Below are 16,204 nucleotides of genomic sequence, written 5' to 3'. Positions count from 1 at the left end.
AGTCAGTTGTTGTTCGCTGATGATACAGTGCTGGTGGCTGATTCATGTGAGAAACTGCAGAAGCTGGTGACTGAGTTTGGTAAAGTATGTGAAAGAAGAAAGTTAAGAGTAAATGTGAATAAGAGCAAGGTTATTAGGTACAGTAGCGTTGAGGGTCAAGTCAATTGGGAGGTAAGTTTGAATGGAAAAAAACTGGAGGAAGTAAAGTGTTTTAGATATCTGGGAGTGGATCTGGCAGCGGATGGAACCATGGAAGCGGAAGTGGATCATAGGGTGGGGGAGGGGGCGAAAATCCCGGGAGCTTTGAAGAATGTGTGGAAGTCGAGAACATTATCTCGGAAAGCAAAAATGGGTATGTTTGAAGGAATAGTGGTTCCAACAATGCTGTATGGTTGCGAGGCGTGGGCTATGGATAGAGTTGTGCGCAGGAGGATGGATGTGCTGGAAATGAGATGTTTGAGGACAATGTGTGGTGTGAGGTGGTTTGATCGAGTAAGTAACGTAAGGGTTAGAGAGATGTGTGGAAATAAAAAGAGCATGGTTGAGAGAGCAGAAGAGGGTGTTTTGAAATGGTTTGGGCACATGGAGAGAATGAGTGAGGAAAGATTGACCAAGAGGATATATGTGTCGGAGGTGGAGGGAACGAGGAGAAGTGGGAGACCAAATTAGAGGTGGAAAGATGGAGTGAAAAAGATTTTGTGTGATCGGGGCCTGAACATGCAGGAGGGTGAAAGGAGGGCAAGGAATAGAGTGAATTGGATCGATGTGGTATACCGGGGTTGACGTGCTGTCAGTGGATTGAATCAGGACATGTGAAGCGTCTGGGGTAAACCATGGAAAGCTGTGTAGGTATGTATATTTGCGTGTGTGGACGTATGTATATACATGTGTATGGGGGTGGGTTGGGCCATTTCTTTCATCTGTTTCCTTGCGCTACCTCGCAAACGCAGGAGACAGCGGCAAAAAAAAAGAAAAAAAAGAAAAAAAAATGTGGCCTTTGTTGTCTTTTCCTAGAACCACCTTGCATGCACGCAGGGGGAGAGGCGTGCCATTTCATGTGTGGCGTGGTGGTGACAGGAATGGATTAAGGCAGCAAGTATAAATATGTACATGTGTATATATGTATATGTCTGCGTATGTATCTGTATGTATCCATTAAAATGTATACATTATAATGTATACATACATGTGTGCATGTGTGGGCGTTTATGTATATACATGTGTATGTGAGTGGGTTGGCCTATTCTTTCGTCTGTTTCCTTGCGCTACCTCACTAACGCGGGAGACAGCGACAAAGTATAACATATGATATATAAGATATACAACTGCAATACCTACCAACACCCTTATATATCCAGCATATGCGTAAGCTCTTCTAAGTGATTATATTTATACTAATTTAATTTTGCTATGTCGCTGTCTCCCTCATTAACGAGGTAGCACAAGGAGACAGACGAAAGAATGGCCCAACCCACCCACCTACACATGTATATACATACATGTCCACACACGCAAATATACATACCTATACATCTCAACGTATACATATATATACACACACAGAGACATATGCTTATATACACATGTACATAATTCATACTGTCTGCCTTTATTCATTCCCATCGCCACCCCGCCACACATGAAATAACAACCCCCTCCCCCCGCATGTGCGCGAGGTAGCACTAGGAAAAAGACAACAAAGGCCACATTCATTCACACTCAGTCTCTAGCTCTCATGTATAATGCACTGAAACCACAGCTCCCTTTCCACATCCAGGCCCCATAGAACTTTCTATGGTTTACCCCAGATGCTTCACACAGCCTGGCTCAATCCACTGACAGCACGTCGACCCCGGTATACCACATCGTTCCAATTCACTCTATTCCTTGCACGCCTTTCACCCTCCTGCATGTTCAGGCCCCGATCACTCAAAATCTTCCTCACTCCATCTTTCCACCTCCAATTTGGTATCCTACTTCTCGTTCCCTCCACCTCTGACACATATATCCTCTTTGTCAATCTTTCCTCACTCATTCTCTCCGTGTGACCAAACCATTTCAAAACACCCTCTTCTGCTCTCTCAACCACACTCTTTTTATTATCACACATCTCTCTTACCCTATTATTACTTACTCGATCAAACCACCTCACACCACACATTGTCCTCAAACATCTCATTTCCAGCACATCCACCCTCCTCTGCACAACTCTATCCATAGCCCACGCCTTGCAACCATATAACATTACTGGAACCACTATTCCTTCAATCTTACCCATTTTTGCTTTCCAAGATAATGTTCTCGACTTCCAAAAATTCTTCAATGCTCCCAGAACTTTCGCCCCCCCTCCACCACACTATGATTCACTTCCACTTCCACGGTTCCATCCACTGCCAAATCCACTCCCAAATATCTAAAACACTTTACTTCCTCCAGTTTTTCTCCATTCAACTTACCTCCCAATTGACTTGTCCCTCAACCCTACTGTACCTAATAACCTTGCTCTAATTCACATTTACTCTTAACTTTCTTCTTTCACACACTTTACCAAACTCAGTCATCAGCTTCTGCAGTTTCTCACACGAATCAGCCACCAGCACTGTATCATCAGCGAACAACAACTGACTCGCTTTCCAAGCTCTCTCATCCACAAGAGACTGCATTCTTGCCCCACTTTCCAAAACTCTTGCATTCACCTCCCTAGCAACCCCATCCATAAACAAATCAAACAACTCAAACACATGCCTTACATCCTCAATAAAAACTTTTCACTGCTCCTAACAATTTGCCTCCCACACCATATATTCTTAAGACCTTCCACAGAGCATCGCTATCAACTCTATGATATGGCTTCTCCAGATCCATAAATGCTACATGCAAATCCACCTGCTTTTCTAAGTATTTCTCACATACATTCTTCAAAGTAAATACCTGATCCACACATCCTCTACCACTTCTGAAACCACACTGCACTTCCCCAATCTGATGCTCTGTACATACCTTCAACCTTTCAATCAATACTCTCCCATATAATTTCCCAGGAATACTCAACAAACTTATACCTCTGTAATTTGAGCACTCACATTTATCTCCTTTGCCTTTGTATAATGACACTATGCATACATTCTGCCAATCCTCAGGCACCACACCATGAGTCATACATACATTAAATATCCTTACCAACCAGTCAACAACACAGTCACCGCCTTTTTTAATAAATTCCACTGCAATACCATTCAAACCCACTGCCTTGCCGGCTTTCATCTTCCGCAAAGCTTTTCCTATCTCTCCTCTGTTTACCAAATCATTCTCCCTAACCCTCTCACTTCGCACACCACCTCGACCAAAACACCCTATATCTGCCACTCTATCATCTAACACATTCAACAAACCTTCAAAATAATCATTCCATCTCCTTCTCACATCACCACTACTTGTTATCACTTCCCCATTAGCCCCGTTCAACGATGTTCCCATTTGTACTTTTGTCTTACGTACTTTATTTACCTCCTTCCAAAACATCTTTCTATTCTCCCTAATATTTCCCAGCAAAACTCGTCCAAATGCCTCTCTCTTCTCTTTCTCTAATAATCTTACTTCTTCATCCAACCACTTACTACTCTTTCTAATCTGCCCAACTCCCATGCTTCTCATGCAACAAGCATCTTTTGTGCAAGCCATCACTGCTTCCCTAAATACATCCCATTCCTCCCCCACTCCCCTTACGTCCTTTGCTCTCACCTTTTTCTATTCTGCACTCAGTCTCTCCTGGTACTTCCTTACACAAGTCTCCTTCCCAAGCTCACTTACTCTTACCACTCTCTTCACCCCAACATTCTCTCTTCTTTTCTGAAAACCTCTACAAATCTTCACCTTCGCCTCCATAAGATAATGATCAGACATCCCTCAAGTTGCACCTCTCAGCACATTAACATCCAAAAGTCTTTCTTTCACGCGCCTATCAATCAACATGTAATCTAATAATGCTCTCTGGCCATCTCTCCTACTTACATACATATATTTATGTATATCTCTCTTTTTAAACCAGGTATTCCTAGTCACCAGTCCTTTTTCAGCACACAAATCTACAAGCTCTTCACTATTTCCATTTACAACAATGAACACCCCATGTACACTAATTATTCCCTCAACTGCCACATTACTAACCTTTGCATTCAAATCACCCATCACTATAATCCAGTCTCTTGCATCAAAACTACTAACATAATCACTCAGCTGTTCCCAAAACACTTGCCTCTCATGATCTTTCTTCTCATGCCCAGGTGCATATGCACCAATAATCACCCATCTCTCTCCATCCACTTTCAGTTTTACCCACATCAATCTAGAGTTTACTTTCTTACACTCTATCACATACTCCCACCACAATTATTATTCAAAACTACAATACATTTTGCTGCATTAAAATCTGTCACAACAGAATGATTACAACAATCTAAATTCAGCTTCTTTAAAAAACAAAGGATGAATGTTTATATGACTTCTGAACTGCCTTAGTGTACACAGTTACTTTCTTAAGTATTCACAGCCCTTTTGATATGTGAGAGAGAGACACATAATCTATTTCATGTTTCAGTAATATTAATACAAACTAAAGACCTTCATAGAGTTTTGGTGAACCTTAATAAACAGACAACTCACCTCCATAACTGCTTTGTTGCCAGATGATAATAACTTTATCATCTCCAGCTGTGGCTAAGAAACGGCCATTACATGACCAACGTACACTATTCACACACCCTAAATGCTGATCCAGTTGACACAACAGCTTGGGCACCTAAAGGAAATTGTATCAATTAGTTACTGAACAACAATACTATACTATTCACGGCATGTTATTCTAAAAGCAAAATCTAGGTGAAAAGCTTCCATAATGTGAAACTGATTGGTTTGATGCTACTGCCGAAGTGAGAACTCTCAAACTTGGCCTCTTTGTTCAAAAAGTGTCATCTTAAGTACGGCTGAGAATTGTCATACCAAATAAAAATGAACATCTATATTACAAAGCCAAAAACAGAGCAGTATGTATAAACACTTACTTGGCTGCAAACTAACAGTTTTAGACAATCTCAACCATATGAACACTCATCCTCCCTTGGAAAGCAATACAATTTCCCCTGCACATTATAATTCATCCTGTCTTGCATCAAGCAGTGCTGAAGAAAACACTTCCAAGAATTATCTTGAAACTAATCTATCCTATTCATGTTCCATCAGCAGGAAACATACACCATACACAGTTACACTCCTCTCAAAACACTTCCCCTACGAAAACACATCTACACATATCTGTTAATTATTTACTCATTATACTTTGTCGCTGTCTCCTATGTTAGCAAGGTAGTGCAAAGAAACAGATGAAAGAATGGCCCAACCCACCCACATACACATGTATATATATAAATGCTCAAACATAATATACATACCTATACATTTCAATGTATACATACATATACATACACAGACATATACATATATACACATGTACATATTCATACATGTTGCCTTCATCCATTCCTGTATGTCCCACTTGAGGACACCCAGCATTAATAATCCCTGAAACCAACTAACTGAGAACTTTTCCCAGATGGTGTGATGGGGGAAAAGGATAAATCTCATTACAATAAAACCAAGACAAGGATAAAGCATCTCTTGCAACTGACACCACATCTAAAAACAGAAAAACATCTATCAGCAGAAATTAATTGCTTCTGGTGAGAGAGAGATGTACCTGAGGAGCTAGTTCTAAGGAAAGGATCCTACTGAAAGCCTTCTTCCCTACTGCCATTTCTCATGACACTGTCTGATCTTGATGGAGTATTTACCCAAACATTACATGCTGTACTTCTAAGATATAAGAGGTTTGGAGACAAAGGCCTTTTGATGTAGATATGGAGAGAATCTTACCAAATACCTCTATGGAATTTGCAGGGGCCTTACTCATCAAGCAGCAGATACCCACAGTACTGTCAATCATAAATACCACAAACAAAAATCCGCATCAGATTTAGAGCATTCTGACAGACAAAAAAAACCATGAGACCAATAGCTCATTCCTTGCCAAAAAAGGACTTTGTACATCTATCCAAGGCCCTGCACATATGTATATGACACTCTAAAGAATGGAAGGCCCATCCTTGATTTAAAACTTCAATCAAGAAAGTCACTAAGGATCTTCATGGCATGAGTTTTTGAAGGTTTTTGCATCAGGCTACCAAACTAAAAACTGAGATGTTCTTAAGGAAGTGCTCTTACAAGATCTTGCTTCCTGCAGGAAAGAATTTGTTTACCGAGAATATAACCTTTTGGCCTGCAGCCTCACCATATCATTATAGAGGGCTGCAAAACTGGAATCCCTGAGATACTGCTGTAGTTGCAGTCAAGAAACCAAGATGTGGGAACCGTAAAGCAATCACAGCAAATGCTTAGTCCTGAGCTAGTCCCAGTGAGATGTATAGAGCCGGTTTGAGCATTTCTGGTTATTCTTAACCATGTATAATTCTGGCAGTTCAGTATGAGGTTCTATTTAAAGAACAAATCCTAAAACTTTTTTTTTCTAGCTGAAACAGCATGGGCAGCTGGGGCCTTAATCAAAGCCATCCCACTAATGCTATATACATATATCCTAGCATAAGCCAGGTACCAATTTTATCAACCAACCCCTAGGATGGATGAACAGCTGGGTTAACTGTGGGCCAACTGCCACAACCAGGATTTGAACTTATGTGCTTGACCAAGGGTAGCCTCTGAATGCATCACAGTCAGGAACACTAACCGCTACACCATAGGAGTCCATTTATGGTGGGGATATCATATGTCTACTAGCTTTGTACAGTCTTAGGGTCCAAGGACATGAATTACTGCCTCAGTTATCCCATGGTATTGAGAGTGGAGGAATGCAACTTTTGCCCACTGTCCTTGTATTTCATGATATTCTTATTATTTCTGCTCAGTGTGATATTTTGCCTCTTTCAGTACCTAACCATAGGTCCTAAGACATTGTCCCAGGAAGACAAGACCCATACTTTTGCCTGGAAGCAAGAAAATGTGTCTATATGCAAGATTTCAAGACATACTGGCAGGGCCAAGTTTACCATTCAGACACTTTTTATCCCCTTCTAACATTATCCCTTCTTGAAGAGTTGGATCTAGTTAACCATGGATGAACAGAAAGGTGGCTGACATTATATAAGATGAAGGTGTGAGGTGATTTGATTAAGTAGTAAAAGGATGAGAGAGATGTTTATAAAAAGAGTTGGTCTGAGAGAGCAGAAGAGGATGTGCTGAGATGAGACAATGAGAGAGGAAAGATTGACAAAGATCGACAAAGAGGATATGTGTGCCAGAAGTGGAGGCAACAAGGAGAGCCAGGAGACTAAACTGGAGGTGGAAGGATGGAGTGAAAAAGATTCTGAGTGGTCGGGGCCTGAGCATGCAAGACAGTGGAAGGTGTGCATGGAATAGAGTGAATTAGAACAATATGGTATACTGGGGTCAATGTTTCATCAATGGACTGAACCAGGGCATGTGAAACATCTGGGGAAAGCTATGGAAAGGTCTGTAGGGCCTGGATGTGGATAGGGAGGTGTGGTTTCGATGCATTACACATGATAGCTCATGTAGGGATGTGAGCAGGCATGGCCTTTCTTAGTTTGTTAACTGGTGCTACTTCACTGGCACATGGATGGCAATGCTGATTCCTGTGGGGAAGGGTGGTGCCAGGTATAGATGATGGTAAGTATGAATATGTACAAGTGTATATATCAATACGTATGTATATGTATTACAAGTCTATACATGAATATGTATGATTATGTATAGGTGTGTATAGGCGATTAAGTAAAATAAATATATCTAATCGCTGTCTCCTAGATCAGTGAGGTAGCACAAGGAAACAGACGAAAGAATTGTCCAACCCACCCACACACACATATACATACATAAATGGCCACATACGCACATATACATACTTATACATTTCAACGTATACATATGTATACATACACATAAATATACATATATACACATGTACATATTCATACTTGCTGTCTTCATCCATTCCCTTCGCCAGTTCGCCACACATGAAATAGCATCTCCCACGCTCCCTCGCGAGGTAGCGCAAATAAAAGACGACAATGGCCACATTCGTTCACACTCAGTCTCTAACTTTCATGAGTAACACACCAAAACCACAGTTCCCTTTCCACATCCAGGCCCCACAAAACTTTCCATAGTTTACCCCAGACGCTTCACATGCCATGTTTCAATCCAATGAGAGCATGTCAACCCCGGTATACCACATCGTTCCAATTCACTCTATTCCTTGCATGCCTTTTACCCTCCAATATGTTCAGGCCCCAATCGCTCAAAATCTTTTTCACTCCATCTTTCCACCTCCAAATTGGTCTCCTGATTCTCCTCATTCCCTCTCCCTCTGACACATATATCCTCTTTGTCAATCTTTCCTCACTCATTCTTTCCATGTGATTAAACCACTTCAAAATGCTCTCTTCTGCTCTCTCAACCACACCCTTTTTATTACCACACATCTCTCTCACCCCTTCATTACTTACTCGATCAAACCACCTCAAAACACATATTGTCCTCGAACATCAATTTTAAAAATATCCACCCTCCTCTGCACAACCTTATCTATAGCCCATGCCTCGCAACCATATAAAATTATTGGAACAACTATTCCTTCAAACATACCCATTTTTGCCCTCCAAGATAATGTTCTTGCCTTCCACACATTCTTCAAAGCTCCCAGAACCTTCGCCCCCTGCCCACCTTATGACTCACTTCCGCTTCCAAGGTTCCATCCGCTGCCAAATCCACTCCCAGATATCTAAAACACTTCACTTCCTCCAGTCTCTCTCCATTTAAACTTACCTCCCAATTAACTTGTCCTCCAACCCTACTGAACCTAACAACCTCGCTCATATTCACATTTACTCTCAGCTTTCTTCTTTCACACACTTTACCAAACTCAGTCACCAACTAATGCAGTTTCTCACCCAAATCAGCCATCATCACTCTATCATCAGCAAACAACTAAGTAACTTTCCAAGCCCTCTCATCCACAACAGACTGAATACTTGCCCCTCTCTCCAAAACTCTTACTTTAACCTCCCTAACTACCCCATCCATAAACAAATTACACAACCATGGAGACATCATGCACCCCTGCTGCAAACCAACATTCATTGGAAACCAATCACTTTCCTCTCTTCCTACTCGTACACATGCCTTACATCCTTGGTAACAACTTTTCACTGCTTCTATAAACTCACCGTTTCATGTGTGGCAGAATGACGAAGGATGGGAATGGATGGGGGCAGCAAGTATGAGTGTGCATGTGTACCTGTGTATATATGTATATGTCTGTGTATGTATATGTATATATATGTTGAAATGTATAGGTATGTATATGTGTGTGTGTGGGCATTTATGTATATACATGTGTATGTGGGTGGGTTGGGCCATTCTTTCGTCTGTTTTTTTTTGCTACCTCACAAACATGGGAGACAGCAAATAAGTATAAATAGATATAAATGAAATATATACTCATATATATACATAAACGCCCACACACGCACTTATACATACCTATACACTTCAATGTATACATACATACATACACAGACATATACATATATACACACGTACATATTCATACATGCTGCCTTCATTCATTCCTCTTACCATCCCGCCACACATGAAAGAGCACCCCCTCTCCCATGCATGCGCATGAGGTAGCACTAGGAATAAACAAAAAAGGCCACATTCGTTTGCACTCAGTCTCTAGCTGTCATGTGTAATGCACCGAAATCACAGCTCTCTTTCCACATTCAGGCCTCTCAAAACTTTCCATGATTTACCCCAGACACTTCAAATGCCCTGTTTCAATCCACTGACAGCATGTCGACCCCGGTATACCACATCGTTCTAATTCATGCTCTTCCTTGCACATCTCTCACCCTCCTGCATGTTCAGGCCCCGATTGCTCAAAATCTTTTTCATTCCATCCTTCCATCCCCAATTTGGTCTCCCACTTCTCCTTGTTCCCTCCACCTCTGATGCATATACCCTATTTGTCAATCTTTCCACACTCAATCTCTCCATGTGTCCAAACCATTTCAATACACCCTCTTCTGCTCTCTCAACCACACTCTTTTCATTACCACACATCTCTCTTACCCTTTCATTACTTACTCGATCAAACCACTCCACGCTACATATTGTCCTTAAACATTTCATTACCAACACATCCACCCTCCTCCACACAACCCTATCTATAGCCCACGCCTTGCAACCTTTTAACATTGATGGAACCACTATTCCTTCAAATATACCCAATTTTGCTCTCCAAGATAAAGTTCTCGCCTTACACACATTCTTCAATGCTCCCAGTACCTTCTCCCCTCCCCCACCCTGTGACTCACTTCTGCTTCAATGGTTCCATCCGATGCTAAATCCACTCCCAGATATCTAAAACACTTCACTTCCTCCAGTTTTTCTCCATTCAAACTTACCTCCCAATTTACTTGTCCCTCAACCCTTCTGAACCTAATAACCTTGCTCTTACTCACATTTACTTTCAGCTTTCTACTTTCACACACTTTACCAAACTCAGTCACCAAATTATGCAGTTTCTCACACGAATCAACCACCAGCACTGTATCATCAGCAAACAACTGTCTCATCCCCAACAGACTGCATACTTGCCCCTCTCTCCAAAACTCTTGCATTTACCTCCCTAACAACCCAATCCATAAACAAATTAAACAACCATGGAGACATCAAACATCCCTGCCACAAACCGACATTAACTGGGAACCAATCATTTTCCTCTCTTCCTACTCGTACACATGCCTTACATCCTTGATAAAAACTTTTCACTGCTTCTAGCAACTTACCTCCCACACCACATACTCTTAAAACCTTCTCCAGATCCATAAATGCTACACACAGATCCATCTGTTTTTCTAAGTATTTCTCACATACATTCATCAAAGCAAACACCTGATCCACATATCCTCTACCACTTCTGAAACCACACTGCTCTTCCCCAATCTGATGCTCTGTACATGCCTTCACCCTCTCAATCAATACCCTCCCATATAATTTCCCAGGAATACTCAACAAACTTCTACCTCTGAGATATGAACACTCACCTCTATCCTCTTTGCCTTTGTACAATGGCACTATGCATGCATTCAGCCAATCCTCAGGCACTTCACCATGAACCATACATACACTAAATATCCTTACCAACCAGTCAACAACTGTTCAAGACGGCATATGGGCATGTTTGATATTACAATGTTCCCATCAATGTTGCATGAATGTAGGGCATGGGCCCTAGATGACAAAGTGTGAAAGAGGGTGAATGTGTTGGAAATCAAATGTCTAGAGACAATGGAAGAGGGTGAAAATGTTGGAATTTAAATGTCTTAAGACAATAAGTGGTATGAGGAATGGTGACTAAGAAATGATAGGATAAGAGAGAGGCGTGGTATAAAAGCGAGTGTGTATGAGAGGTGAATGTGGTGTGCTGAAATGGCTTAGACATATGGAATGGATAAGTAAGGAGACAATGACTAAGAGGGCATGCATGTTCAGCAGTGGAAGGAACAAATAAAGGGAGAAACCAAGGAGGAGGTAGAAGGATGGAGTCAGAGAAGCTTTTAGTGCTCAGGGTCTGAACATGCAGGAGGCTGTGAAGCATGCAAAGGATAGGGTGAAGTGGAGTAATCTGGTATATATGGGGCAATAAGCTCTCAATTGTCTAAATCAGGGTATATGAAACAGCCAAGGGAAATTATGGAATGATCTGCAGGGCCTGGGTGTGGATAAGGAGCTCTGGTTTCAGCACATCTGAATAACATCAAGAAAGCACAGGTGAGCAACTGAGGCCATTCCTTTGTTTGCTTCCAGTGCTAACTTACTAATGTGGGAAACAGTGAACAAGTATGTAAAAGAAAAGAAGATAAAAGTTTGGGATGAAATTACAAACTAGAAATTACTAAATCTATTTGGCTTTTAAAATGATCACAATCATAATGACACCACAGTCATCAAAGTAAACTCACCACTTTCCACATACATACTTCAGTATGGAACTAGACAGTAAAACATTTATTGGTAAACAAAATGTTCTTTATATAATTTTCAACAAACATGTCTATCATCCACAAAGTGTATAACATACATAGATTACATACATAATCACCACAGTATACATACACCACACATGAAACACACCACATACATCTAACTTTCCCTAGTTTCTTTTCAGAGTTGCTAAAGCTTTGATGTTTTTCTTTTTATGCATTAAAAGTAACATAACTGTGTCTATCAATCATTACTGGAGGATGAATTATGTGCCAATTTACTACTGTAGCCACTATAATGACATCCATCATACTTAACAATCTGTTACTGTACATGAATACCTGTGGCCTCTGTGATCCAGTACACAATGTCTCACTGTCTGCACAAAGACAAACAAGCTATGCTTATGACTCAAGCAATCCTAAGGATGTTTCAAAAAACCACATGTAAGATATGCTGTACAAAAGTACTTCTAGAAAGCTGACATATGATTGGACAATTCTCAAATGAATACGGCATTCTATATTATTGTGTCTTTTTTCAGCAGGCTTTCTGTGAACATACGAAGATGAAATACAACTTTTTTAATGAAAAATAATGATTATGGAGCCTTCTCATTTACCTTCACAAGTTGCAGAGTTGAGTTAAGTAAAAGTAGCATATAGCTGCCAGCAATCTATATCATAAATATAATTACCTTGCACTTCATAAACAGAAGAGTGATATCAGCCAACTAAAATTTTTTTTTTTATTTTATATTTATTAAACTTTGTCGCTGTCTCCCGCGTAGGCGAGGTAGCGCAAGGAAACAGACGAAAGAATGGCCCAGCCTACCCACATACACATGTATATACATACAAGTCCACACAAAGCACAAATACATATCTATACGTCTCAATGTATACATATATATACACACACACACAGACATATACACATATACACATGTACATAATTCATACTGTCTGCCCTTATTCATTCCCGTTGCCACCCCGCCACACATGTGCGCAAGATAGCCCTAGGAAAAGACAACAAAGGCCACATTCGTTCACACTCAATCTCTAGCTGTCATGTATAATGCACCGAAACCACAGCTCCCTTTCCACATCCAGGCCCCACACAACTTTCCATGGTTTACACCAGACGCTTCACATGCCCTGGTTCAATCCATTGACGGCACGTCGACCCCGGTATACCACATCGTTCCAATTCACTCTATTCCTTGCACGCCTTTCACCCTCCTGCATGCTCAGGCCCCGATCACTCAAAATCTTTCTCACTCCATCTTTCCACCTCCAATTTGGTCTCCCACTTCTCCTCGTTCCCTCCACCTCCGACACATACATCCTCTTGGTCAATCTTTCCTCACTCATTCTATCCATGTGACCAAACCATTTCAAAACACACTCTTCTGCTCTCTCAACCACACTCTTTTTATTTCCACACATCTCTCCTATCCTTTCATTACTTACTCGAGCAAATCACCTCACACCACATATTGTCCTCAAACATCTCATTTCCAGCACATCCACCCCCCTCTGCACAACTCTATCTATAGCCCACGCCTCACAACCATATAACATTGTTGGAACCACTATTCTTTCAAACATAGCCATTTTTGCTTTTCAAGATAGTGTTCTCGACTTCCACACATTTTTCAACACTCCCAGAACTTTCGCCTCCTCCTCCACCCTATGATTCACTTCCGCTTCCATGGTTCCATCCACTGCCAGATCCACTCCCAGATATCTAAAACACTTCACTTCCTCCAGTTTTTCTCCATTCAAACTTACCTCCCAATTGATTTGTCCCTCAACCCTACTGTACCTAATAACCTTGCTCTTATTCATATTTACTCTCAGCTTTCTTCTTTCACACACTTTACCAAACTCAGTCACCAGCTTCTGCAGGTTCTCACAGGAATCAGCTACCAGCGCTGTATCATCAGCGAACAACAACTGACTCACTTCCCAAGCTCTCTCATCCACAACAAACTGCATACTTGCCCCTCTTTCCAACACTCTTGCATTTATCTCTCTAACAACCCCATCCATAAACAAATTAAACAATCATGGAGATATCACGCACCCCTGCCGCAAACCAACATTCACTGAGAACCAATCACTTTCCTCTCTTCCTACTCGTACACATGCCTTACATCCTCGATAAAAACTTTTCATTGCTTCTAACAACTTACCTCCCACACCATGTATTCTTAATACCTTCCACAGAGCGTCTCTATCAACTCTATCATATGCCTTCAGATCCATAAATGCTACATACAAATCCATTTGCTTTTCCAAGTATTTCTCACATGCATTTTTCAAAGCAAACACCTGATCCACACATCCTCAATCACTTCTGAAACCACTTTGCTCTTCCCCAATCTGATGCTCTGTACATGCCTTCACCCTCTCAATTATATATCAATTTTGGTGTGCAGTATTACCTTCTCATCCTCTTCATCTTTTTCAGACACAACTGGTTTGATGTTCCACACCACAACTCGTCCAGATGAATCCTGACCTTGTCCTCCAGTTGCAAAACGTGAACCATCTGGGTGCAAATCTACACTAAAGATGGCCTTGCTCCCTGCAACACAAACTTGCATTAAATACAAAACTTTTTACTTATACTATATGATTTAAGATGTACCAGTGGATTCTCACAGGATTAAGTGTTCACTGAAAAATTAAAGTTGCAGACACTCTGTCAAAATACTGAAACATTTAAACCAATAAAATCTCCATTACATACATGTTGCTCATTAGTATTTCATTTTCAAAAGTGCCTCTTCAGCACATATGAATATGAAACACTCTAAAGCAATGTACAAGAAGAAAATGAAATTACCCTTTAAAATCAAATATGAAGTACAACATAGTATATATTTACTGAAGTACTACTGCTTGCACTACTACCTTAAACATCTGTGAAATACTTCAAAAAAAAAAAAAACTTACAGCCAAAGTTAATTTCTTAAACTTGATAAAGTGTTTACATTTCTCTTGCAAGGTTGAGTTAAAGGTTTCCAAAGAACAAGCTTCAATAAAATTCATTTTCATATTCAATAAATACCAATGCAGGTTTATACACACATGGATTCAAATAATTCCATCAGGAACATGCTGTTGGACCTCTAATCCAAGCTTCATGACTTTGGTATAAATATAAACTTCAAGCTTCATTAAATACTGGTTTTACTGCAACCATTACTCAGAGGAATCCTGAATATAGTCACAGGTGATAGAGTCTAAGTATGACCGAATGTGGCCATTTTTGCCTCTTTTTCTGGCACTACCTCGCTGAAGTAAAGGGGCAGCAATGATATTTCTTGTGTGGCAGGGTAGCAACAGGAATGGATGAAGGGAAGCGTTTTTTTTTTTTTTTTTTTTTTTTTTTTTGCTTTGTCGCTGTCTCCCGCGTTTGCGAGGTAGCGCAAGGAAACAGACGAAGAAATGGCCCGACCCACCCCCATACACATGTATATACATACCTCCACACACGCAAAATATACATACCTACACAGCTTTCCATGGTTTACCCCAGACGCTTCACATGCCTTGATTCAATCCACTGACAGCACGTCAACCCCGGTATACCACATCGATCCAATTCACTCTATTCCTTGCCCTCCTTTCACCCTCCTGCATGTTCAGGCCCCGATTACACAAAATCTTTTTCACTCCATCTTTCCACCTCCAATTTGGTCTCCCACTTCTCGTTCCCTCCACCTCCGACACATATATCCTCTTGGTCAACCTTTCCTCACTCATTCTCTCCATGTGCCCAAACCATTTCAAAACACCCTCTTCTGCTCTCTCAACCACGCTCTTTTTATTTCCACACATCTCTCTTACCCTTACGTTACTTACTCGATCAAACCACCTCACACCACACATTGTCCTCAAACATCTCATTTCCAGGGAAGCAAGTATGAATACAAATACCCCAACCCACAGGAAACAGCATCGTTACCCCCCACTTCAGTGAGGTAGCACCAGGAAAGCAGAGAAAAAAGGCCACATTCATTCTCACAGTCTCTAGCTGTCATATGCACTGAAAC

At 40.9% G+C, this 16,204-nt stretch overlaps 1 protein-coding gene across 2 annotated transcripts in view; it reads right to left on the bottom strand.

The window, feature by feature from the left end:
- The window catches only part of Hira (histone cell cycle regulator-like protein), a 539,085-nt gene that overhangs the window by 377,562 nt on the left and 145,319 nt on the right, over positions 1-16,204 (bottom strand). For both annotated transcript variants that reach the window (XM_071678795.1, XM_071678796.1), the window contains exons 2-3: positions 14,588-14,730; positions 4,663-4,798 (exon numbers count right to left, since the gene is read on the bottom strand). In XM_071678795.1, coding sequence (XP_071534896.1) covers positions 4,663-4,798; positions 14,588-14,730 — 279 coding nt within the window. The remainder of the gene's footprint in view (positions 1-4,662; positions 4,799-14,587; positions 14,731-16,204) is intronic.

This window comes from Panulirus ornatus, chromosome 28, assembly GCF_036320965.1.
Source record: "Panulirus ornatus isolate Po-2019 chromosome 28, ASM3632096v1, whole genome shotgun sequence".
Classification (NCBI taxonomy): domain Eukaryota; kingdom Metazoa; phylum Arthropoda; class Malacostraca; order Decapoda; family Palinuridae; genus Panulirus; species Panulirus ornatus.
The sequence above is the reverse complement of the archived record's forward strand: the minus strand, read 5'-3'. Positions and strand labels throughout refer to the sequence as shown.